This window comes from Pelobates fuscus, chromosome 6 (assembly GCF_036172605.1).
Source record: "Pelobates fuscus isolate aPelFus1 chromosome 6, aPelFus1.pri, whole genome shotgun sequence".
Classification (NCBI taxonomy): Eukaryota; Metazoa; Chordata; class Amphibia; order Anura; family Pelobatidae; genus Pelobates; species Pelobates fuscus.
In genome coordinates, this window is record NC_086322.1 from 254938239 (window position 1) to 254964669 (window position 26431).

Consider the following 26431-nt stretch of genomic DNA (forward strand, 5'->3'; position numbering starts at 1 on the left):
ACCGGCCTTTGACCCCAAAGGCAGTTACCAGGTTTCCATTTGCATAATTGCTGCTCAGCATTAACCCTTCTGTGGATTTGGTTGCTGCTCGGCACAACTTTTCCTGTGAGGACAGTAAATGCCATTAACCACATTTTTATAAGTGGATGAATATGTGACATACCCCCCCACCTGAAGAACGCCCACCGGGCGGGCAGGACCAGGCTTGAGAGGAAATTTGGCGAGAAAATAGCAAATCTTGCGGCCAGCATGTATATCAGATGCCGGAACCCAAGAACGATCGGCTGGTCCATAACCTTTCCAATCCAGTAAGTACTGGAAATTCCCCCGAGAAAACCTGGAATCAATTATGGAGGAGACCTCATACTCTTCCTGTCCAGAAACAACTAAGGGAGGAGGAGGGACAATTTCATAAACTGCAATACTTACCTTGCAGGGTTAAGTCCTCCTCTAGTGGCTGTCTATCAGACAGCCACTAGAGGGACTAACATATTCTTAGAACACGAAAAGTGTGTAATACAATGCTATGTGAGGACCTCCAGCGTCGCCAAAATCCCCATAGGAAAGCCTTGGATAATGCTTGGGACGCAAGAATCTGTCATGGTTGCACAGATTTTCTATGGGATTAAGGTCTGGAGACTGGCTAGGCCACTCCAGGACCTTAATGTACTTCTTCTTGAGCCACTCCTTTGTTGCCTTGCTGTGTGTTTTGGGTCATTGTCATGCTGGAATAGCTATCCATGACCCATTTTCAATGCCCTGGCTGAGGGAAGGAGGTACTCACCCACGATTTGACAGTACATGACCCCGTCCATCGTCCCTTTGATGCAGTGCAGTTGTCCTGTTCCCTTAGCAGAAAACACCCTCAAAGCATAATGTTTCCACCTCCATGTTTGACAGTGGGGATGGTATTCTTGGGGTCGTAGGCAGCATTCCTCCTCCTCCTCCAAACACAGCGAGTTGAGTTGATGCCTAAGAGTTCGATTTTGGTCTCATCTGACCACAACACTTTCATCCAGTTCTCCCCTGAATAATTCAGATATTCATTGGCACCCAACCTTGCGGCGCTGCAGGGTTCAGTCCTTCACGGCGCATGGTGTTACCAATTGTTTTCTTGGTGACTATAGTCCCAGATGCCTTGAGATCATTAACAAGATCTTCCCATGTAGTTCTGTGCTGATTCCTCACCATTCTCATGATCATTGAAACTCCATGAGGTGAGATCTTGCATATGGAGCACCAGACCAAGGGAGACTGACAGTTATTTTGTGTTTCTTTAATTTGTGAATAATTGCACTGTTGTCAACTTCTCACCAAGCTGCTTGGCGATGGTCTTGTAGCCCATTCCAGCCCTGTCTAGGTCTACAATCTTGTCCCTGACATCCTTGGACAGCTCTTTGGTCTTGGCCATGGTAGAGAGTTTGGAATCTGATTGATTGCTTCTGTGGACAGATGTCTTTTATACAGGTAATGAGCTGAGATTAGGAGCACTCCCTTTAAGAGAGTGCTCCTAATCTCAGTTTGTTACCTGTACAAAAGACACTTGGGAGCCAGAAATCTTGCTGATTGATAGGGGATCAAATACTTATTTCCCTCATTGACATGCAAATCAATTTATAACTTTTTTGACATTTTTTTTTATTTTTTTTGTTATTCTGTCTCTCACTGTTGAAATATACCTACCATTAAAATTATAGACTGATCATTTCTTTTTCAGTGGACAAACATTCAAAATCAGCAGGGGATCAAATGATTTTTCCCTCACTGTGCATGGCCTAAAATACTATATCGCCAAACTTACTATATGGCTGCATGGTTGGATTAAGGCCAAATATGAACTATGTGAACATGCTATCTGGTCGAATGAGGCCTAATACAAATTTTCACTGAAAGATTGTGCTGAACTATGTATGTGTAAGCCTGCCAGTAGTATGCAGCACAGCTGATGCAATTTTTTAATTAACTGAGTAGGTAGGTCAAGAGTGCTGTATTACATTTATGACATGATATAGCATAGTGAGGGCCGGAAATGTAAATTGCCAAGTAAACATATGGTGTAGCCACATTAGGGTATTACAATAGTAAGGCTGCAGTAGCTGAACATAGTCATAGTACAATAACTTAACAGTTCTTTTGTGTAAGGCCAACCAGTGCCAGACAATATATATAAATTGTCAAATGAGGGCTGACTGCATTATTAATAAAATAAACTACAAGGTTGACATACGCTTTTATAGACAATCTTGGAAATGTGACTAGGGGTATGCAATTGTTATTGTTATCATATGGATGTAGGCCGGGTTGAAAGACAAAACTATGATTTGGACGCGTGGTCCTACAGAGATTACACGTGTATGTATGAAGGCTTGATTTAGATTGTAGATTGCGAAAATTTCTGAAAATTGCAAATATGTTGTGTGGCCTTGGGGTTCAATATGCTTACTAAGAGACAAGCTGTACCAGGTTGGATGAAATGATAGCAATACCTATAGTTGTATTTGACCGAGGGCTAAATAAAAATAATACACATACACAATCATACACCGTGTAAGGGTTGAATGTGAAAAATACAATACATATTATATTGCGGGATAATTGCTGAACATGGACACACAAATAAATACATGTGGCCGAGACCTGGGCCAGAGGATCATCAACAGAGAGACTGCACGAGTTTGAACTAAATTACAGCAATAACTATAGCCATACATTTGTTTAGTCATACATTCAACCAGGGCTAAACAAACAATAATACATACCTAATAATAAACTATTTGAGGGTTGAAAGTGAAGAATACAATACATATGATTGTAATTGCCTGCCTGCCTGCCTGCCTGCCTGCCAGCGTGTGTGTCAGGCTCACAGCGTATACTGTGCCCACTTGCCCAGTGCCACCACTCATATCTGGTGTCACAATAGCTTGCATTTAAAAAAAAAAAAAAACTTTTTTGACTGTAATATAATAGCAGTCAGTTTCCTTCACACGTGTGCGTTTCAGGGCCTGCCAGGGCACAGTGTCACACCAGTGCAACTCATATCTGGTGTAACAGTAGTGTACATTAAAAAAAAAATAGAAATTTGACTGTGAAATAATAGCAGTCAGTTTCCTTCACACATGTGCGATTTAGGGCCTGCCAGGGCACAGTGTCACACCAGTGCAACTCATATCTGGTGTAACAGTAGAGTACATTTAAAAAAAAAAATACAATTTTGACTGTAATAGATTGAATAGCAGTTAGTTGTCTGCAAGCGTGTGTGTCAGGCCTACAGCGTCTACTCTGCCAAATTCTGCCAGTGCACAGTGCCACTCATATCTGTTGTCACAGTAGCTTGCACGCATAGTACCACTAATCGGAAAAAAAAATGACAGGCAGAGGCAGGCCACCCCGCAGGGGCCGCATGGGGGTACTGTTTTACTCGGAAGACTTTGCTGAACACAAATATTAGTGTTTCAAAACAGTAAAATGTATTACAACGACCATATCATCAGTGAAAGTGATTTTTTTTTTTTTGCATTTTTCACACACAAATGGCACTTACACTGACAATATAATTGTTGTGATACGTTTTACTGTTTTGAAACACTAATATTTCTGTTCAGCGAAGTCTCCGGAGTATAACAGTACCCCTCATGTACAGGTTTTATGGTGTTTTCAAAAGTTACAGAGTCAAATATAAGGCTTGCGTATCAGTTTTTTCACATTGCAATTCGCCAGGTTGGTTATGTTGCCTTTGAGACCGTACGGTAGCCCAGGGATGAAAATGATGGCAAACCATTTGCAATAGTAGACAACCCAAGGTATTGCAAATGGGTGATGTTCAGTCTTTTTTTAGGAGCCACTTAGTCACAAACACTGGCCACTAGGACCACCATTTGCACATTTGGACATTTTATATTTGGACTATTAGGTACCGTTGTTATTCCAATTTTTATATTATATTTGGACATTTTTTCGGACGATTTGTCACTGCTGCTACTCTTATTTTTATATTCCTATTCTTATATTATTATTTGTTATTTCCACTTGTTTTAGGCGCACCCTTATTCCTTCTTATCTTTTTCCTATGCCTATCATCACTAAACTAATGAAGAAACTGAGTGTGTCAAGCAGTCTCTTGAGCAACATCTACATCAGTTCATTGAGAGTAAACTAAATCAGATACACAGGATGCCCTACACCCAGATACCTCCCCTTTCAATGAGTTTTCCAGTTGCAATTGTTATACATTTTATCATGCCAGAAGAGCATGCAGCTATAATAAGAAAACACGAGTCGTGGCTAGGGTGATACTGATGAAAGCTTAGTGACAGGCATCTTAAGTAATTGTAGTACGGCTCATATTGGATATATTCTTCACTCCCAACATTCATAGGTAGTGTTACATAGTAATGTAGGTTGAAAACAATCATTTTATGCTGTTGTTCCAGAAGAAGGCAAAAATCTAATTTGAAGCACGAGCAGTGATTCAAAATGAAAGAGGTGTATTGAAGAAGCACAAAAGTATGGTGTCACATTCCATCCATTAAGTAACATATTCTACAAGTGTAGACAAAAAACAGAGCAGAATATGCAAAGAGACAGAGGTATATTACTAATCCAAAGAGTGGTAGAATCTCTGAAGAGGTGAATAAAAAAACAAAAGTCAAAAAAGTAAGACAAAGTTAATATTAAGCCAGAATATACCAGAATAGTCAAGTTCAAAACCTAAAAAGTACAAGTAAGAAGCCACTGCTGGGATAGTAAGAAACACCAAATGGGATCCTGCCATCTTAAGAGCAGGTTTAACCCCTTAAGGACACATGACATGTGTGACACGTCATGATACCCTTTTATTCCAGAAGTTTGGTCCTTAAGGGGTTAAACAGGAGTGCTATGTCATTCAATCATCTGTGTCTACAAACCTACATAGATGCTGAGCACATGCAACGTATGATCAACAGCGATACAATACAATGTTGTTATAAATTGGCTCAGTTATGCAGCATCCCACAACAGAATTTCCTGTATTTGGAACTTGAGTTACATAGTAGAGAAAAGATGAGGTATACGCTAGGATAATTCTCAAGAAACAGTACCACTAGCTCTTCTTCTAACACCAACAGCTAAAGCAAGGTTTTTCAAGAACCAAAAGAGGATCAAGATTTTACTTCTGGTCCATTTCTTCTCCAGAAAAGTAGATACTAAACGCATCAATGTCATTTATAGAGTGTGGCTATTGTTCCACCTGACCATTAACCAGAGCAGAACTTGCAAATTAAAGGTTTTAGGGGGGATGTATAAAAGGAGTTAGGAGTTGGATTATAGGATGATGCTAAGAAGTAAGCAATTTAAATGATCTACAGCAGGGGTCAGCAACCTATGATACGTGTGCCATGCATAGCACTCAAGATGCCTTTGCACGGCACACAAGGCTGCCAGAGGCAAACAGACAATAGACAGGCCTATCAGGAGTTCCAGTGAGACTTCAGATATCTGTTAATACTGTCTGCAAGTGGTGAGGGCAATCCTAAATTTACACATTGCAGCACTTGTGAATGGGAATCACACGGAAGTAGAGCAGCCCGCAGCTGCTATCACAGATCCTGACCTTAACCTGTACCTGGCCACTGGACCCCTGGGAATCCTCCCATACTGCTAGATATATACAGTGCTGCAGAATAACACAACACCACTGACAACCCCACAAGCAGCCACAAACATACACACACCACCAAACACACAATATGACATATCATACAGACACACAATTCCACACACAGCCCACATTTATAGGTGTTATACGCAATATCACAAACAACACATGAACATATACAATATACAGCCCACATGCGCACAAATACAATATTTCAAAGTAACTGCAGCACCCACAAATAACACAAGCGGAATACGACAACAACACATCTCAAATAAAAAATAAAAAAATAGTACCAGCAGGCCAAGGGACTTCAAGACATTGTTTTGGCACAGTACTACTAAAAGGTTGCCTACCCCTGATCTAGAGAGTTCTGCTGAATTACAAAAACTATGTGAATGTACAATCTCCAGATCACATATATCAAGCAGAAACTATAGATTTATATTTCTCACAAAGGAGAACTCCAAGCAACATAACCACTAAAGCTCACTGTAGTGGTTATGTTGCCTAGAGTACCTAGGAACAACCCACCACTTACCATTACGAGATTAGTTGATATAAACCAGAGCTCTACTTGGTACTTGAAAACCTTAGTATCTACTCTCACTCGCAATCTGAACCGATCAAGGTAATCTAGGTTGGACAAATTTGATAATGATAATGCAGAAGTGTTAATTCTGTATTAATAATATGACTGAGGAAGGATAAGGACTTTGTCAACAAGAGGAGTCCCAGTCCAGTTAATATCAAACCAGTTGTAGTGGATTTGTTGCTTAGAATGTCCTTTTATCTACACATATAAATGAACAAAAAAGCAACAGTGCAGGAATGCTATAACATACTAAACATAACAAAATTGCATAACATCTGCCAGATATTGGAGTGGAATATATTGCTTGGAGTTAAATCACATGAAAGACAAAGCTCATAAAGAGAATATTGATGCAGTATGTCAATCTTGGTATAATCCCTGCCAAGAGATATCAGCATTTTTTTAAATGTTCCACATAAATGTACCAGGAAGAACAAGATAGTATAATACTCAATGATTATCCCGAATATTTAGAAAATTGCAAACGTGCAGTATATTGTGTCACTCGGTGCTTGGAAATGCTGACATGGGTGGTAAAATCCACAACTGCAGATACGTGATGCATCTTTCTTTATCTCAAACATAGGATAAAAATGCAAACAGGGAAATAATTGTACATTATATCACGCTGTGTTTGCAAACATATATTGAAGAAATTGAAACTTACAATTTTCAGAGTCTCTATGATGTTATAATAACCGTATTTAAAACAAACCGTAGAACAATATTTTTTTTATATAGTGATTTATAGTAAATTTTCCAAACTGCCAAGATTAACATACTGCACCAATATTGCTTTTGTCTTAAACCTGATTTCACTCCAATAAATACTCTACTACAACTTCTGATAGATATTATCTTAAGCAATTCTGTTATGTTTAATATTTTTTAGCCACCCTGATCTGCTGGATTACCTTAAAAGGCCAAATGTATGGAGGAGCCAGTTTTAGGGAAGGCAACCCAAAGGCATTTGCTTTGACTGGACAACCAGAGTTTATCTCCAACCTGGTAAGTAGGTGTTGATCTGCAATGCATTGACCTTGGGCATTCTGGAGTGGAGTGGACCATACAGCTTGCCTAGAACATAATCTCTTGGCAAAACTGATAAATGACAAAGTCTTATGATTGATCAGGGATGAACAAAAAAACTTAAATTCCCAGATTTCGTAGCACTACAACTGGCATGATTCATTGCCCTACTACACTGAACAAAATTATAAACGCAACACGTTTTTGCCCCCATTTTTCATCAGCTGAACTCAGAGATCTAACATCATGTACTGCCAAATTCTCTGAAATGCCTTTGGAGACGGCTTATGGTAGAGAAATGAACATTCAATTCATGGGAAACAGCTCTGGTGGATGTTCCTGCGGTCAGCATGCCAATTGCACGCTCCCTCAAAACTTCTGTGGCATTGTGCTGTGTGATAAAACTGGACATTTTAGAGTGGCCTTTTACTGTGGTCAGCCTAAGGCACACCTTTGCAATAATCATGCTGTCTAATTAGCATCTTGATATGCCACACCTGTGAGGTGGATGGATAATCGTGGCAAAGGAGAAGTGCTAACTAACACAGATTTAGACAGATTTGTGAACAATATTTGAGAGAAATAGGTATTTTGTGTACAAAGAAAAAGTCTTAAATCTTTGAGGTCAGCTCATGAAAAGTCTTGAAAAAGTCCCTAGTGGACTGAAACATTGACACTATGTAATCAACTTTTTGAAGCTTGAATAAATGGCACATTTTTGGCAACAGTATCGAGTCCTGTGAGTGCACTTTCAACAAGGTATGTTTTATATATATATATATATATATATATATATATATATATATATATATATATATATATTTGTGCTCGGAATTTAAATACGTAATGGATAGTAACTGTGAGCAAAGTTGGTTGTGGTGTGCCGAAACCAACGTACGAGTGGGCCTGTAAATAAAAGAGGGCCCACCAAGGAGAATGTAATTATAACAGGGTGTAGGTGGGTGGGAACAATCAGCTGAAAGGCAGAGGTGAGTAGGGGCTGGGAGTTTAAGTAGGGGACTTACTCCTCCCACAAATTCAGGCCTCCACAAGTTCAGGCCTTTTAACTTGTGCTCGGAATTTAAATACGTAATGGATAGTAACTGTGAGCAAAGTTGGTTGTGGTGTGCCGAAACCAACGTACGAGTGGGCCTGTAAATAAAAGAGGGCAAAAAGATAAATTCGAGAAATACACACTTTATTGCATTTTTTACAAAACCAAGTTGCTGAAAGCTTGGCGAAGCTCTTTCTCCGGCTGTGGAATATATGCAGTATATATGGAGGATTTCCACCGCCCCAGTCTCTTGATGATATGGACCGGTGTGTTAGTGCTAGAGGCTGCTCCTATACGGAAGGAGTGCCTAGAGAATGCAATCGGGTTGTGTCCGAGCTTAGATAACAGAATTCTGATATGAACCATCAATTTTGCTGTGGTTAACGGGTGCCCTTGTAGTGTTAAGAGCGGAGAGTCCAGTAGGGGACCGTGCAGAGTTGACCGTAGGTGGTCTAGTACTTTTACCGGACACCAGGCATTATCAGTAGGGAAGAGAGGAATTATAGTAGGGTGTAGTGACCGGTTGGTTTTAGTTGTAGGGATCGAAAGTTGGTAGTGATCCTCTATTTTAGTGAGGTGTGATATTTTAAGTCTTAGCTTCGTATCTCCTTGACAAATTACGGTGAACTCTCTAGGTCTGAGAAAACCGTAGAAAGCGAGATATAAAGCAGATTTGATCACCGTATTTGTGCCGATGTCGAATGGGGCTGTGTCAAGGAGATTGCTAAGTGACCTGAAGATAGGCCCATCTATAGGTAATCTAATGGTAGAGAGTGGAGGTGAAACCTTTGATATTCCTTTCAAAACCTTTTTTGACGGGGTATGAAGACAGGAAAGGTGTGTTGTTAGGAAAAAAAAGGTGAGGCTGTGGTGCTGGACCCCCGTGAGATATAGTTTAATGGTGTTGTGAGATAGTTTAAGGTGTAGGTGGAAAAAAGAGGCAAAAGCCACCATGGTTTGAATAGAGAAGTCACCTTGTAAACCGAACTCTGCTGTGAATTTATTAAATATATTAAGAGCCCTATTGTAAGTGATAGCCGTGTTTGGTGATAATGCTTGGTGAGTGAGTGCTCTAGCGTGGTTCAAGAGTGTGCTTAATCCAGGATTAGATCGTGGAACCGTGGTGTCCTGGATGGTTGTAGGTGAGCCGTTGGGAGTGCCTGAGAAAATGCCTGAAATTGAGAACGAGAGAGCGTCAGCGGCCGTGTTGTGAATACCCGGGATGTGAAAACAAACTAAGTGAAACTGGCCGGATGCTGCCAACCAGGTCAGCTTGCGAATCAGCCGCATGATGGTCAGGGAAGATGATCGCCCTTTGTTCACGATTTCGCAAGCTGCCGAGTAGCATTTGACTGCCTTGTCAGACCAGAGATGACCCCAGGTGTGTGCGGACGCCACAATGGGATAAATTTCAAATAGTGCTGAGGTCTCTCTGAATCCTGGCAAGGCATCCGTATCAGTGGGCCAATGGCCCCTGAACCAGTGGTTCCCAAAAATGGCTGCAAAACCGGTATTGGCTGCTGCGTCTGTGTGGATGATGGGTGAAGAGGTGGAGAGAGGGGGAATAAACATGGAGATTCCATTCCAGTCCTTCAAAAACTTCCCCCACATAGCTAAGTCAGCCTTGGCGTGGGGGTCCAAAGAAACTGTGCCAGAGTCCGGAACTCCGTGCAGCAGGCAAAGGAGTCTGGATATGAAAGACCTTCCCTGCGGAATGATGCGCATCGCAAAGTTCAGGGATCCGAGAAGGGACTGAAGTTATTTTCTAGTGCACACATCATTCCGCAGGAACAAGTCATCTCCCCTCTCAAACGTGACAGTTTGTCGTGGGGGAGGCTAGCTCTGAGGTTAACCGAGTCCAGTTCTATCCCCAGAAAGGTCAATTTAGTTGTGGGGCCTATAGTTTTGGCTGTGGACAAAGGGACTCCAAGTGTGGAAAATAGTGCAGTAGTGCTTCTGATTGCTGTGGGTGAAGGTGACCCTGGCTCTATTAGTAAAAAGTCGTCGAGGTAGTGGATAATGGAGTGACACCTGGTGACGTTCAGAAGCAGCCAGCATAGTGACTCTGCGAAAATGTCGAACAGTTTGGGGCTGCTTCGAGAACCGAAAGTGAGTCGTGTAGAGAAGTAATATTTCCCTCGCCATTTAACACCGTGTAAGTGCCAGAGTGAGGGGTGCATGGGTAGTAATTTAAACGCGTTTGTGATGTCCGTTTTGCTAAGCCATGGTCGATTACCAGATGATATGATGGACTGTATGGCGTCGTCGATGGTTACGTACTGAAGTGAGAATTCGTCTGCTGGAATGAGTGCGTTTATGCTTGGAACAAAAGAGGAGTGCGGTGCCGATAAATCAATAATTATACTTTTTTTGTTTTTTTTGTTTTGTTTTTTTAGAATATTTGTGAATAGCAATACCAATGGGGTTAGTGCGCCAGGAGGAGAATGGTGAAGAGGTGAAGGGGCCGATCATGAAACCGTTGGTGATTTCAGAGGCAATGAGAGTGTCTATGGAGACTGGGTCTAAACGTGCTGACTGGAGATTAGGGCATTCTAGTGTACCTGGGGGAATGGCTACAATACCCGTGAGAAACCCTTTAGTGAACCCTGTGGTGAGATAATCCACCAGATGATTAAGCCTGGGATCCCTTGTCTTGAGCACCACAGAGATATCACCGTAATTGAATGCCTTGTTCTCAAGTACATCCTGTGAGGCTATGAGCAAGGACACCAGACACACATCCTTCCCGTCTAGGATATCTTTCCTGATAGAGTCAGGGACGGAGTGTGCTGGTGACTCAAATGGTGTAATGGCTGTGCCCGGTGCTGGAGGGGGGAGTATAGGAGGGCATGTTGGTATAGTAGGTACAGCCGTGAAAGCGACTGGGACTACCGTGGTAGTACCTGGGGAGGAGATGGCGCTTTCCACCTTAGATAGCCTGCTATTGAGGGTCTGTAGATTGGCCAAGATCTCTGCCAGGGTGGCCGTGCTGTTGCTTGGTGGTTGTCCTTGAGAGCTAGTCCCTGGCCTGGGCTCGGGGGCTTGGTGAGTAAGTAGCCTATAAAGTTCAGCCTTCCTAGCTGTGGCCGGAAAGGGGATTCCCCTGAGCCTAAGCTCGGCCGTAATTTTGGGAATAGTCCATGCTCTCAAGGACGTGGGGGTTGAAAGAGTGAGTGATTCGCCTGGAGACCCGGGTCTGGTAGGCGTGAATGGAGTTTCTTCTGTCAATTCTTTGGCTGGAATAGGTTCTTGGGACATTCTAAAAAGGAATGATTATGTGAAAGATATATTAGAAGGGGCGTAAGGTAAGTAGGCGGGGTATGTGGGGTGGTGTATATGGAAGAACTGGACTGTAATGCTAGATGCCAAAGCGAAAAACTTAACTGTTGAATGTTTGGATAGGTGAGGCCCTGCTAATGCCAAGTGGCGGTGAGAGGCTCTACCTATGATTTGGCTTATGACGTAGTTGCCACAGACGTGGTGGCGGGATGTTGGCCTCTCGGTGACAGTAGAGAGAAATCAAAACGTGTGGCCGTGACAGGTGAGGCCCTGACAAGCGCCCTGTAGTAGGGCATGCGAGGCTTGTAACTATGATTTGGGCGTGGGGCCGTACCTCCGTGTTGAGGTGGGGGGGGATGGAAGGCCTCGCTGGGACGGGTTTTCTGATAGGGTGCGCTAAGGCATTAGCCTAGACCCTGTAGCCAGTTCGATTGTATATTTAAGGATAAGGTGAGAGGACTGGAATGTTGTGTAGATACTAACCTTGACTTCTTGCGAATGGTATCTGGAACCTTCTGGTGGTAATAAGTGTGGTAAGTCTCGTCTTATGCTGTCCTTGAGGAAGAGTCCTGAGGCTTTAAGACAGATGTTGACGTATTTATGCGTATCGTGGTGGCGTATGATTTGAATTGGGAGTAGGTTGTTTGTTAGGGGCGCAACGTGAGATCCTGCATTGAGGGATCTGGAAGGTTTAAGTGTGTGACTGGGCTGAAATAGATATTTGTGAGAAGGCTGGATGAGGCCTTGGGGTGACGATTGGACGTATTTGGGTATAGACGTAAGTACCTGAAGGTATGGCTGAGTACCGGGTCAGGTTTTGGTGTTTTCCGGAGCCTGATGGCTGTATGACCGTATGTCTGAGTAGAAATAATAGTAAAGAATTAACGTACCGTGGGCGTAAGCCTGTGGAAAAGTAGTAATGAGCTTGAGACCGTGATAGGTTTTATATGAGGTGTAGTAACAAACGAGTTGTGAACTATACCTTGGTTTGACATAAAGAAATTACGTTATGCGAAACGGTTTAACTGTGTAGAACCGGGGGAAGCCTAGAATAATACTGGAGCTAAGGGTTAACCGAAGAAAAATTCCATAGTTAACGACAGGTGTGGAGGTAAGTAATAAAACCCAATATGTAAACATTTTAGGCCTATGGCTTTATAATGCAAAGTGATAAAATACAATACCTGTTCCTGTAATAAAAGACCTTGAAATAAACAACTTTAGCGCAGAAAAAGCGAGAAACCGATGCAGTCTGTAAAGCCAAAAATATGTGACAGCGTGATTATATGGAAAATGAATAGTACAGACGTTTATGTGCCGGATATTGTGTTTATAAACAGTATTTATTAGTATATGTGACAAAATGAAGTGTTTAATAGGTAAATATGTGGTCAGAGAGGCTTTCTATGTTAGTAATAGATTGGAGTGCTCTCTATTCCCAGCATGATGGGGTTAATTGGTGGGAGTCACCCCTTGAATGTTATATACCAGGTGAATGTAATTAACCAGCACTAGGGTTTTAAAAGGTTAGCCTCTGAAGACATCAGAGAGTCTAACAGCTGGGAGAGAGGAGGCAGTTAAGCCTGAGACAAAGGTACTGTGTGAAACCTGCTTAAAGTGCTGTATTTCATTTTGTTTAAAACTGGGAACTAGATTAGCTGGCCAGTTGGATAGTTAGTAATACTGTTTAGTAAGTCTCCAAGTTGGAGTAGGATTTATTTTCTTTTTGTTTTATTTTGTGGGAGAGCACAACCTTGTATATATTGTGGAAAGTGACAAACTGCAGTACTATTTTATCCTGACTGTTGCATTTGAAGTTTGTGACGAGCCTGGCCATCCTGCCTCAGTGTATAGAAACCGTACGTTTATGATAGACGTGGATATTTTAAAAAGTAGTAAAACAAATTAACTGGTTAACATAGAAAGAAAATCACAAGGCAGATTTTTAAACAAGCTAATTATATCCCCAAACTGACAAAAAAAGGTATCAGTAGCAATATGACCGAACAGGGAATATACGTAAAGAAAAGTAGAATTCGTGAAATAGAACTTAGTGCATACTGTAGCCTATTTGAATAAGAACTAGCCGAAAATGGATTTAGAGCAAGGTGTTTGTGTTTTAATCGTACGAAATAGATTGGTCCTGGGTGACCAAACGGAAATAAGAGAATGCCCGTAATAATATTACTGTGTATATAAATAACAATAGATTAGGTAGTTTCCGTACGAATATGTAAAAGCAGTGATAAAGTGCCGAGCGTTCGTCTGTTTTGGCGTGAACACTGAAATCGGTTAAAAAAGCGTGTATTTGTACGAATATGATAGAGGGAGCCTACCCCTACGTTTTTAGGCCCGAACGGCGGGAAATAGCGGGGCGCTATTTCCTACGCCTAACTTACGTGAACGTGCCGGTCTCGTGACCGGAAACCGGGTACCTTGACCGGGAACTGAGTGGAAGGCCTCAAACGGACGGAGGACTGGTCAGGACGTCTGACTGCTGGAAACAGGAAAAAATTCTGGAGGGAAGCTGGACAGGAAGTGCTGGTTGCTATGGGGACAAAACAATCAGCTGAAAGGCAGAGGTGAGTAGGGGCTGGGAGTTTAAGTAGGGGACTTACTCCTCCCACAAATTCAGGCCTCCACAAGTTCAGGCCTTTTAACATATATAAAATATACAAAGTCTGGCACTCTACCTTTAAATTAATCCGGGAAAAAAAGCCTCGGTGCTGCAGAGCGTAAATAGATATAGAAGAAGTAAGGTGATCACTCCAGAGGACTTGTTGAAACAATTTATTCAGTGAAGAAAAGAATAGACGTTTCGACCCGCAGGTCTTTATCAAGATCAGGTATTTATCTTGATAAAGACCTGCGGGTCGAAACGTCGATTCTTTTCTTCACTGAATAAATTGTTTCAACAAGTCCTCTGGAGTGCTCACCTTACTGCTTCTATATATATATATATATATGTGTCAAAACACACTTAGAATTATATAATTTATAATATATATATATATATATATATATATATATACATGTATAATAATATATATATATTTAACATGTATACTTATCTACTATGTTTACATAATTAAGTAATTTTATTCATTCTAATTCAAGGGGCCTGCTTGACAACCCAGGCAGAAAGTCCAGCGAATTTAATTTACAAGCACTATACTTAACCCTGTAACTTTCTAAAACACCATAAAACCTGTACATACTTATACTTGTGAGACTTCGTTAAACACAAATATGAGTGTTTTAGAACACTAAAACTTGTAATGACGATAACATCAGTAAAAGTGCAGTCTTTGTGTGAAAAATGCCACACAAAAACAAATGAAAACTAACTTTGGCTATGGTTTGTGACAGTATTATGACATTCACAGTTAAAATGCCATGCCACCTAAAAAAAATTCTTCATTTCTCAAAGTTCTTCACATTTTATTCATATTAAATTATGTTTCAAATATAAATATTTTAAATTGAATAAAAGCCCAGTTTCTCCTGAACAAAATTATATATAATAAGTGTGGTTGCACTTAATATGAAAGAGGTGAATTACGGTTGAACAGACATATAGCGCAAATTCCAGGTTTTATTTACGTTTTGTTTTGATCAGAACTTGACTCCATCCTTAAGGGGTTAAACATATATTTAACATTTAGAGACCACTCTTTTTTGTCATAATTTGTATGGGGGAAAAGACTGAGATTGCTTCTAATAAATATAGTATAATTAGTGAAACCATTGAAGATTGCTTTTAACTATTTTGGCAACGGTCAATCTAGTACATCATTGAAACCTCATAGGGTCAATGTTTAAACCAATTACAAAGGTCATTTTCTTCACATTTTAATTTTGTGAGTGGCTAGCAAGCCTTGGCCGCCGCCACGTATTGAACCTGATATTTTGTATTCATGTATTTATTTTGAAATGGAGTTTAACTGGTTGACAAACGTCTTACTGGAATTGGCTTTAGTAAATATGAGGACTGACATTCCATTTTCAGACAAATTTTAAACAAGTTTAGTGAATAATCCTGTCTAGTAAACAATTCACTAGTATCATAGTTATGCTATATTTGATAAAGTAATATAAAGTTAAAAGTGGGTAAATTAATATTGTACTTTGTGAACTAACAAGAAGAATTATTGTAGCATTGTCCCTAATTTCTCAGCAGAAGAATTTAAGGGTTCTAATTAGACATAGAGATTTATTTTGGAATAAACTGCAATTTGGTCCAAATTAGGCTGACCGGGTATTCAGAAAAATGTATGTTTTCCAAATAGCCACATTGCAGAATCTCAGGTAAACCAATTCACACAAGACCAAACATGCTCATTTTAATTTGCTACTATTTCATGTAGCCCCCGAGAAGCAACTAAGGGTGAGCTCAGTGTAGACTTACTAAGAGGTAGAACAGAGTACCCAAGAAGTGTCTGCAATATCTTGTCTTGGCTCTTACCACCACCAATCCAGACATTTAAATCTGTCCTAGAGAGGAATTAGAAGAGGGTCCAGAGAGCAGAGGCAACAGTCTACTTCTTCCTGCACATCCTCTGCACTTGCCACTTTCTCTTAGCCCCTCTCTATCTGCATTAGCATTGCCTAATCATATCCAGTAGAAGTTCCCATTACCATAAGTCAACCAAGTGTTATGTTGCCATTTCTTCCAATGATGCAGTAGATTGTGCCAAAGCAAAGTTTGGAATTGCTTTGACAGCCTCCCAGAAGAATGGATTGCAAAATTCCAATTGTGGGACATGGTAGTGAATAGGGGGATAGTAAAGGATCACATCATTTGTACCAGTCTGAAGCAATATAAGTAAAGACACCAGCAATTAAGTGTTGTTGTTTTTTTTTTTTTTTTTTAAATAATAATAATCCTATACATTAATAAAAAATTATCCATCCCCCTCCCTTCTTCTTACCTTTGGTGAAGGAGGGGGGACAAAGCCAGCCCTGGTGGTCCGGTAGTGGTAAGTTCTATGTAGCCTGCAGTTTGTCTGGCTGCAGGCTGTCTCCTGTCCTCCAGCTCGCAGAATGCTGTGTTAAGCGTTGCCATGGTTAACGCTTGGTAAAGCTACACACAGGCTGTTTCCCAAAACGATCTGCTTCCCCTGCCTCCGGGTCCTCCCGCCCTCTCTCCCTAATCGAAGGGACCTCGGGCCGGTGAGGGAGATCGCTGATCTCCTCACCGGCCCAAGGGGACCCACAGCCATCAACACAGCAGGCAAAGATGAATTATCTGCCTCATTGCCTAACCTGCTTGAACAAATACTGTACGGCAACAGGAGCAAGGGTAAACCTCAACTGCCAATTTTAGTATATCATTTGTAACCATGAGAATTTATAAAATATCAGTTGGTGCATTTCAGTTATAACCACGTCAGCTTATAGCCAAGCGCATTCTTTCAGACGCTTTCTATGGACATTTCAAACTAATGCGTACATATTAGCCTCTACGGGAAATACGTAGTAAGTTCTCAATATTAGAGAACCAATGCAGTTAATCTGTAATAGGATGAATTGCTATTGAGTTATACATTTTGAAGTTCTGATTCTTATAACAATCCTACTCAGACATTTATGTACATACATGACATGAACTTCGTCTCTAATATTTGTAAAACATATAAATGTATGTCCAAAACCATTTGACAGTTAAATAATATTACCTGCATTATAAAATTATATTTTTTAGAAGTTACATTTTTTTTTCTTACATGTACATATTAGAATTGAGTCTTGGAAGATTCATCATGGGTAATTTAATGAAGAAACAATGAGTAAAAATAGTGGAATTTTATTTTCAAAACTGAGACAACTGTTTTATGAGCGGATAATTTCAAGATATGCCTAGATCCGGGCGACCTTTCACCTCCCAATTACTTCCTTTGGGGTTATCTAACAGAGCGGGTGTACATGAACAAACCGCGTACACTTCAGTAGCTGTAAGAGAATATCTATGTCAAAATTCGAGCTTAGAGCATCAAACATTACCCGATGTTATGAACAATGCAGTTGAATGAGCTTGACTTTGTGAGGCGGTAAATAGAGCTCATTTAAAAGATGTCATATTCCGTACCTAGTCAAACAAATGTCCATTAAAGGGACATTATAGCCAATATAACAAATACAGCTTATTGTAGTTGTTCTGGTGAGTATAGTCTGTCCCTGCAGGCTTTTTAATGTTCAGAGAAAAGGAAGTGTTTACATTACAGCCCAGGGACACCCCCAATGGCCACTCCTCAGTGTGCAGCTCTTTTCAAAGAATGCTAAAGAAGGAAATTTGTAAACAAACCGGAAGGTTTTCATAGATGCAGAAATAGTTTCACTTATAAATATCAAAAGAAAAAAAAACTATTAGCTTTATTGGCACTTACGACAAGAAAAAGTATAACCTATATAAATGTATACATCGTTTCAGTACTTATTGATTTATTGCAGTGTGGATGCAAGGCACTATATGTGGGCCGTACAAGCCGGAAATTTTACATTAGACTATCAAAACATTTTAATAAAATCCTTAAACATAAAAATTAACATCTAGTAAACATATAGCATCTAAACATTGCAGTACATGCCCTTATTTTGATAGGAATAATCTCAAAGTAATAGGCATAGATCGAGCAAAAAAATTAAACTGGAGAGGAGGAAAAAGGCTACAAGATTTAATAAGAAAGGAATCCCAATTGATTTTTAATTTAAAAACTTTATAACTTGGACTAACTATGGAAATAGACCTAACAGGTCTGATTCAAATATTTTTAGTAATTGATTTTGGAAATTATATTGGTCCCCCTTTTTTTCTGTTACTTAAAGGGATGTACTTAAAGGTACACTATAGTGTTAGGAATACAAAGCTATATTCCCAATACTTTAGTGGCCCTCTTCCCCTGCATCCACCACCGCAGCAATGAAATGGTTAAACCCTTTTTTTCCACTTACCTTGGCACTGGCTCCATCTCCCTCCAATGTCATCTGGAGTGGGAACCTAATGTGCATGCGCAGCAAGTGACGCACACGCATTAGGACTTACCCGTAGGAAAACATTGACTCTGCTTTCCTATGGGGGTTTTGAAGATGCTGGATGTCCTCGTGCAAAGTGTGAGGATGTCCAGCACCGTTTCACAGAGTCAAACTCTGTGAAACAGCAGGAAGCTCCCTGGAGAGGCAGTCTTAACATTACAATATAAATATTGCAGTTTCTCTAAAACTGCAATGTTTTACATTGCAGGGTTAGGGATCAGGGACACTGCACCCAGACCACTTCAATGAGGTGAAGTGGTTTGGGTGCCTATAGTGTCCCTTTAACCCCTTAAGGGCACATGACATGTGTGACATGTCATGATTCCCTTTTATTCCAGAAGTTTGGTCCTGAAGGGGTTTGTAATATATATTATACTTTAGATCATTAATTGTTTTTAGATTACATTTTTGAGGGATGACGGGCCCTTTCTTTCTCTATTTTCATGTTTCCTTCTATTTTATTTTTTCCTGTACATTGATACCAAGCAATTATTGTTTTAGGTTACAGGTACAACATATATTTTGTTTCGCATTATTTGTATCGATATTGCATATCCATGAATACTTCAGAAGGATTTCTAGACAGTTTTGTAGACGAGAGATGAAAAGTACATTCCTCCCCTCCTACTATTTAAAAGAGGTGGATGTTTTCTATTAATATTATTTTACCATGTTTTATTTTCCTCATATTTTTGCATTATTATTTTTATTTAATTTTAATATTCATTTTCATCTTTTAATTTTTAATTATTTTATTTATATATATTTTTTTTTTTTACTTGTTTCTTTCTCTTCTTTTCCTATTCCTTTTTTCTGTTATTTACTTTTTTATTTACCATACACCGTTGTGGGATTTCCCTATATATAAATATTTTGTTAAATCTATAAGAATGTAAAAGAACCCTGTGAAATAGCAAATGTAGAACAAATGTTCATTTTATTCAAGTTTATTCTAATGTTCTCAATCATTGTAAAAATATACAGTAGATCACTTCTGAATATATAATTGCTGTGTTATATCTACATGCAAAACATGTCCTATAGAACTTATGAAAGTTGTTGTTGTCTTGAAAATAATGTTGCCACAGTGGTAATGTGGTCTGGAGATGGGACCATTTAGCCACACTTATCAGGATGGACTGCCTTGCTTGTCCACTGGAGTGGAGGTTTACCATACCACATCTGACATCCATGTGTCACTGTCATTCATGTGTAGTATGGTAGAGACTTTCCTAATCATTATTAACCCCTTAAGGACCAAACTTCTGGAATAAAAGGGAATCATGACGTGTCACACACGTCATGTGTCCTTAAGGGGTTAAAGTCATGCCCGAATATTGACTAACAACCAAAAAACAATTTTATTGTACCTAATCTTTGGCTGTTTTTGTGAAAACTATGTTTGAGTTATATACATGATGTTGTTAAATATTGACATATCTGCTAATTCAAACTTTGATTATGTATTAATTGTAGTTGAAGTTAATTAGACATTTTTTTTTAAAACAAATAGAAGGGAGGGCATATGTACAAATAAGTTAAATAGCACATACAATAATAATCTCAGATATTGATTAGATGCAATTTTTTTTTATTGATTGTCATAGTAAGACATGCTCACCGCGCTCATCATTTGAAATGGGCATAAGGGTTTCTGTGATATTATTCTTAAATTTAATATATATTATGGTGTTTGGTGTTAAAATCAGTGGTGTCTGGTGACGTTTTAAGATGGTGGGTACTACCCAAACAATTTGACTCCACCATCTTCCTGGAAATTTTACCTCCTGATATAGTGTACTTGCATGCAATATTAAAACAGCTGTCAAAGTAAGAAAAGAAAAAAGTTATTTCATTAGTTTAACCCTTTGACTACAGGAGATCTGACATGAAATGAAATGTGAGTAACACACCGCTGGCAATGAAATGGGTAAAGCATATTAGGTTATATGTTTTACAATTTACGATTATATTATATATGATGCAGGTAAGTGCTTAGATTATTAAGTTATATTATGTATTCATGTTGGAATCTTGATGTGGACAAACTAAAAGAGGGCCTTGTATTGAAGTATGCACTACAAGTATGGACACACTCTCCACACATAAAGCTTTTCAGCAAGCTAAAGTGCATTAGGGGTATGGAGTGTCCCTTTAAGTTATGACCATTTCAGAGGTGTTACTCTCCTTTAAGATGCCTGGTGCTTCACTTGCTCCCATCAAACTGCCAAAAACCTCTGTACAAAATATAGATTCATTACTCCGCTCTGTTGGTGTTATGCTGCTGCTGATGAGAATAGAAGACATGCCTGCTTCAATCTGCAAATCTCCCTCAACTAGCATCCCTCTTTTTTCACAACAAATTGTGGATCCTGTCAATAAGTCTGTTCATGTAGTATGTGAGGCTGCTGGATTAGAGTGCCTGTTTTATCTTAATCCTGGGATCACAGAGGGACGTTAGCATCAGTTCAGAGCAGTTAGCAACTCATTTGCTCAGACAAGCTTTGAGCATGTCTTTTAGTCTCCTGATCACTGATGTGACGTAGTGTGCCACTAGGACCAGCTTCTTGTTTTTCAGAAAATAATTCATCTCATTCATAAGGATTGTGACCAAGGGGAGGACCTGTCCCATGCTGGCATTACTGTGGCTCAAGTTGTCCCTAAATGGTTTAAGGACTGCTGCAATTATTATTCAAAATTCATGCCTCAGTAGGGACCAACCTCCAGTGTACTGGTTGGAAGATAGACTATGGATTTCACTCTCCTGTTTCAAAGTTTTTTCCCGCGTGTCTAAAGTGGAGTTCCACTGCATTCTAACAAGCCCGTGGTAGGCGGTGTGTGGGATCCCTTCTTTTCTCTTGCTCCTACCTCAAGAGTTGGCTAGCCATCACACTACTGTGGGAATGTTCGTCAATCCTCTTGCAACGATCATGTATGTTTGTGTTGCATTCCGGAATTTAAGTCTTTACTACAAGATGTAGGATGCGCACACCTACAAAGGAACCAACTTGTAAAGCATTAACTATTGTGCCCTCATCGGGGCTATAATATATTTAAAAATAAAGTGGGAGGCAACAGGTGGGGACTATTAGAAAAAAAACATCCTAATGCAGCGGATGTGGGTTACTTGTTATTAAATGAGTGAGGACCTCTGCTCCCACCCATGGGTGGTGGGAGGGGGCTCTAATTATAATACAGAGATGACCTATTTGTGGTCAGTGGGGGCTCTAAAAAAAATTACAGAAAAAAAAATCCATCTTTGCCCTGCAAGGGAGCTAATGCTATGCAATTTCAGTCAGAGAACCCTGATTGGTTGGTTTGTTTTTTTCTTTCTTGGCTTGCAAGCTCTCGTCAGCCACCACATAATTAACCCTTGTGCTGCTGAGATTTTTTACATTTTTTTTATTATTTGCTAACTGGCTGCTAGTTCTAAAATTAGCATTCACTACCAAAAAGTTGTGCATTCTACCAGATTTGGTTTATCTTTGGCCACCATGCGGTTGTTGATAAATCTATACTTCCTCTGGTTTATATTCAATCAGATAAGTATATTACTGATTTTCCAAACACTTCAAAATGAATGTTACAGAATCGGTTCGACTGACCAAAGCCTGACTGCATATGGCTTTAGTAAATCTGTGAATTGCCTATGTGGATGGAGTTTGAGCATTTTCACCAGATTTTGACCATTCTGACAAACTGACGTTAAGTGAATAATCCTGTAAAGTGAGAATTGAAAGTGAATTCAAACTGAATTTCAACTTCAAGGTTAAAAAAAACTGTCATATGGCTACTTTGCCCGGAAAGCTGAAATTCACTTTGACTTCTTAATTTAGTGAATAACCCTGCTAGTCTTAGGGTGCTTTGCATAAGATGCTTTCCATTTTCAAAAGTGGAGGAAAAAAAAATCAAGTTTCAGTTTTACTTGGAAGTGTCCAACCTAACATCAAAACAACTAACACTTTGATGCAACAATCTAAATATATGCTCTTCTTTTTTTCTGTAGAGTCCCAGTCCAAACCTTACTACTCAGACTACTCCCATCCTCGTCTTCTCATTCACCAAATGTGCACAAGTCATTATCTGGATTTATTTATCACTGGGGTTATTGGATTAAATGTGGTTACCATGGCAATGGAACACTATCGACAACCTAAGGTAAGCAAGAATATCTATTATAAAAATTACAGTTCAAACCCGACATATTGAATGTTTCAACCATTTATACACTTAGCAAAAACCATGCCAGACATACGCATACATCTCAACGTCTGCCTTTGGTAAGTCTGGATGCGTAGGCACAGTCCTCAGGGGTGTTGCCAGGGATGTGAGCCATGACATTAGCAATGCCCACATTAGGTGGAACCACCGGAAAAGTGATGGCCTCTTATGAAAAGGGGAGGGATGGTCCCATTTGAAAAGGAGCAGACCGGCCACCTGACAGGCAGCTTGGCCGGCCCCCAGTTATCAGTACCATGCAGAGAGTGCTGCTGAGTGCAAGTGCAACTAATGATGTACTGTGCTGCCCAGAAGCGGGACACCAAGCAACTAAAGCGGGACTGTACAGCCCAAAGTGGGACAGTTGGCAGACATGCATATGTGACACTACCAAAATTAGTGAATACGTGAGTTACTGACATATGAAGCAGTATGCATTGCAGGTCTTACTATAAAACTTTAACAAAGTATACATCAGTTAATTGGAAGGGTAATTGTTGGGAACAATACACTTTGCCTATACTGACCCAAGGCTCAAGCAACAGATGACAGGATGTTCAGTCTGTTTAAAATTGGCTAACTTGGAGCGTCAGCTATTTGAAATAATATACTTTGTCTATATACAATGCTTAGTGAATATTCCCTTAGACAAGAGCTATAGAACATTGTGTAACAAGTGGTAGTGTTATATCCTGTGTGTTTCTGCTGTTGGCCTTATTTCCTGTTTCTCCCTTTGATCATAACAGCTTAGTAATGTGTGCTTTAGAACTGCGTAGTTAATATCTTTAATTCTAAGTGCATATTTTAAGTGCGTAGTTATAGTAAAACCTAGCTTTCTTCAAGACCTAAACATGAAGATACACCTGCAAGCTTGCTATTGGTTAAGATGTTAAGATAAGATAGATGATTTTGTTAGGATTGGATAATGCTTGTAAGACCACCCCTGTTTCCTCTTGAACATAACCTGTTACACAGTCCATTAAACGTTAGAAGTCACCTTGATCCATACATCGTCTTGTCTCATTCATTGGGGCTCCTCATCAGCTGGTTTGGGGACGAGGAGAAATACAGAGAGTTGCAAATTGATACAAAAGACCACGGCAAGGGGAAATTCCTCACGGGGAAAATTCCTTACTATCAGGTTGAATTATTTTAGCTTGGTATTCAACAAACCACACTAAAATATGTTCATCAGTGTGTATTTGGAACATTATTCTTCTGGAATCTGATAAAATCAGAAAAAGAGAACAATGTACCATAGAGTAGAATGCTCCTGATCCTGTAATATGATTTGGCATTAGTGGTTTATACAAATACATAACAATCATCACTCCTAATGGCTCCTACTGGATAGTTACCACTACTACTATGAATTCCATAGCATATAAATAGTGTAAAGATGTCACATCACTGTATGTTACAACATTTCAATGTTGGGGGTCGGAGCCTGACCGCTTAGCTGAGCAGACGCATGAAGCTTGAGCTCCCGCATTACTTGATGAAACCAACATTGTTAAGTTTACTTTGGGGCTTACTTGCTGAAACTTAGATGTATCCACATACAGGGGAGCTCGGGCAAGCGACATAACACTCTTCCCGAACATTATCACAGCCGAAAGCCAGAGGATCCTGTTGCGGCCTACTGGGACCTGGACTGGGGAGAGGCGGCCGATCTCCAGGCATACTAGTTTTGCACGCTGGCCCGCTACACTCATACCCCCCACCCCCTCAGACTGGTGGGGTATATCCCGGTCCACATACTGCAGAAGGTGGAACACACACGGAGAGAGAGCGGGCTGAGAAATGGCACAACACAAACCTCCTGGCACGACCAAGATGGTCGCCACGTTGGAAGCTCAACAAAGCAGCCCAGGCCTTCAATGGAAGACCCTCTTTGAGGCCCGGTTCAATGCCATATGTCGCACATTCTTGCACCGCATCACTCAGCGAGCTGCCACCACATTCTGGCACCGCATCGCTCGCCAGTGCCACAGTAATCAATTTTATAGCGCAAGTACAATTTTTCATTTTTATTGTTTTTTTTTTAGACTGGAGGGTTTTTAAAAATAAAAAATATGTACTTACATTTTTTTTTCTTTTTCTATTCTACGTTTTATATGTGTGTCTCTGAGGTGCTGTGTGTGTGAAGGGTGCTGTGTGCGTCTGAGGGGGGCAGTGCATGTTTGAGGAGCAATGCGTGTGTGTGAAGGGGCAGTGTGTGTGAGGGGTGTAGTGTGTGTGTGTGTGTGTGTGAGAGGGGTATAGTGTGTGTTTGTGTGAGGGGTGTAGTGTTTGCTTGTGTGTGAAGGGTGCATAGGGTCTATGCTGTGTGTAGGTGGGTGAGATGGGTGAGACGTGTGAAATCTATCTTAATGTCTCCCCCTCTCTTCTTATTACCTTTTACCATGGAGGGGGGACATAATGCTGCAAGCCCTGGTGGTCTAGTGGCTGCATGTTCACTTTAGCCTGCAGCTCCTCTGGCTGCAGGCTGACTTTCCTGTCCGCCTGCGAGCACAGCACTGTATCGGAGTGTTGCCATGGTAATGCATGACAATGCTCCGACCACAGAGCCTCCCAGGCCCTTCCCTCCCTCTGCTGGAACTAAGTGTCAGTGGGCTGGTGAGGGAGATCTTTGATCTCCTCACCAGCCCGAGAGGGCTCACAGAAAGACTGGCTCTGCATGGGTCGGCAGGGGAGATGAAAGGATCTCCACCGCCAGCCTTGGTCCACGTCCATCGAGGCCCACTGGGCGTTTTCTGCACAACCTACCATGCCCACCTGAAATCTCAAACCACCTACTAATGGGCAGTAGGGACCAGGTTGACCACCCCTGGTCTACAGGATGCTACAAAAAATAAGTGTATAAAAACAAAACACAAAATCCATAAAAAGCAACATTGATAGCAAGAATAAAGTAAATATGTGTAATTGTTTGAACCTTATTATTTACCCTCAGGGTAATTTTGAGACAGTTATTTATGTTAAACCAACCAATGTTAATGCAATTTTGGATGCCTGCAATAATAGAAGGGATCCTGGTTAGTCAGTTCCAATGGTTGCAATTAAATTGTTCTTCTAACAGTACATATTTGGGATTGCCTCAAGATATTATAAACAGACTTAAAGAAATGGGTTATTTAAATTGGGTCATTGCTTGAGCATTCAACATAAGCCAATAATAAAAATAAATTGCTCGGAAATCCCTTAACATCTAAGATTACAACTGATAGAATAATTAAATATTATGACCGTATGAAGTTGTCTAGCTGTACTCTTTAACACTCCTCTTAGTAATTAGTTCTCCAACTAGATCTATTATTAATTCCAGTTAACCTATTCTTAGATGATGGTATTAATTATAAAAGGAATCAACATGGTGGCCAAGAAAGCATCTAACTTGGAGAGTAAATTATCCCATAGTATTATTTTTTCACTTAATGGTAATTAGACCAGTCAGGATTTAATAAGTGGGGAGACATCCTTACAAATGTGTTTTTACTTGAGTAAGAGGTACATTTGAATTTACAATACCTACACAGACCTTCCCTATTAAATAATATATCAACTTTTAGAGTAAAATGGTAAAAAT

The 26431-nt window shown here is 40.2% G+C and overlaps 1 protein-coding gene across 1 annotated transcript in view; it reads left to right on the forward strand.

The window, feature by feature from the left end:
- The window catches only part of CACNA1G (calcium voltage-gated channel subunit alpha1 G), a 428561-nt gene that overhangs the window by 359829 nt on the left and 42301 nt on the right, over positions 1-26431 (forward strand). The window contains exon 25 of the mRNA XM_063458969.1: positions 22631-22782. Coding sequence (XP_063315039.1) covers positions 22631-22782 — 152 coding nt within the window. The remainder of the gene's footprint in view (positions 1-22630; positions 22783-26431) is intronic.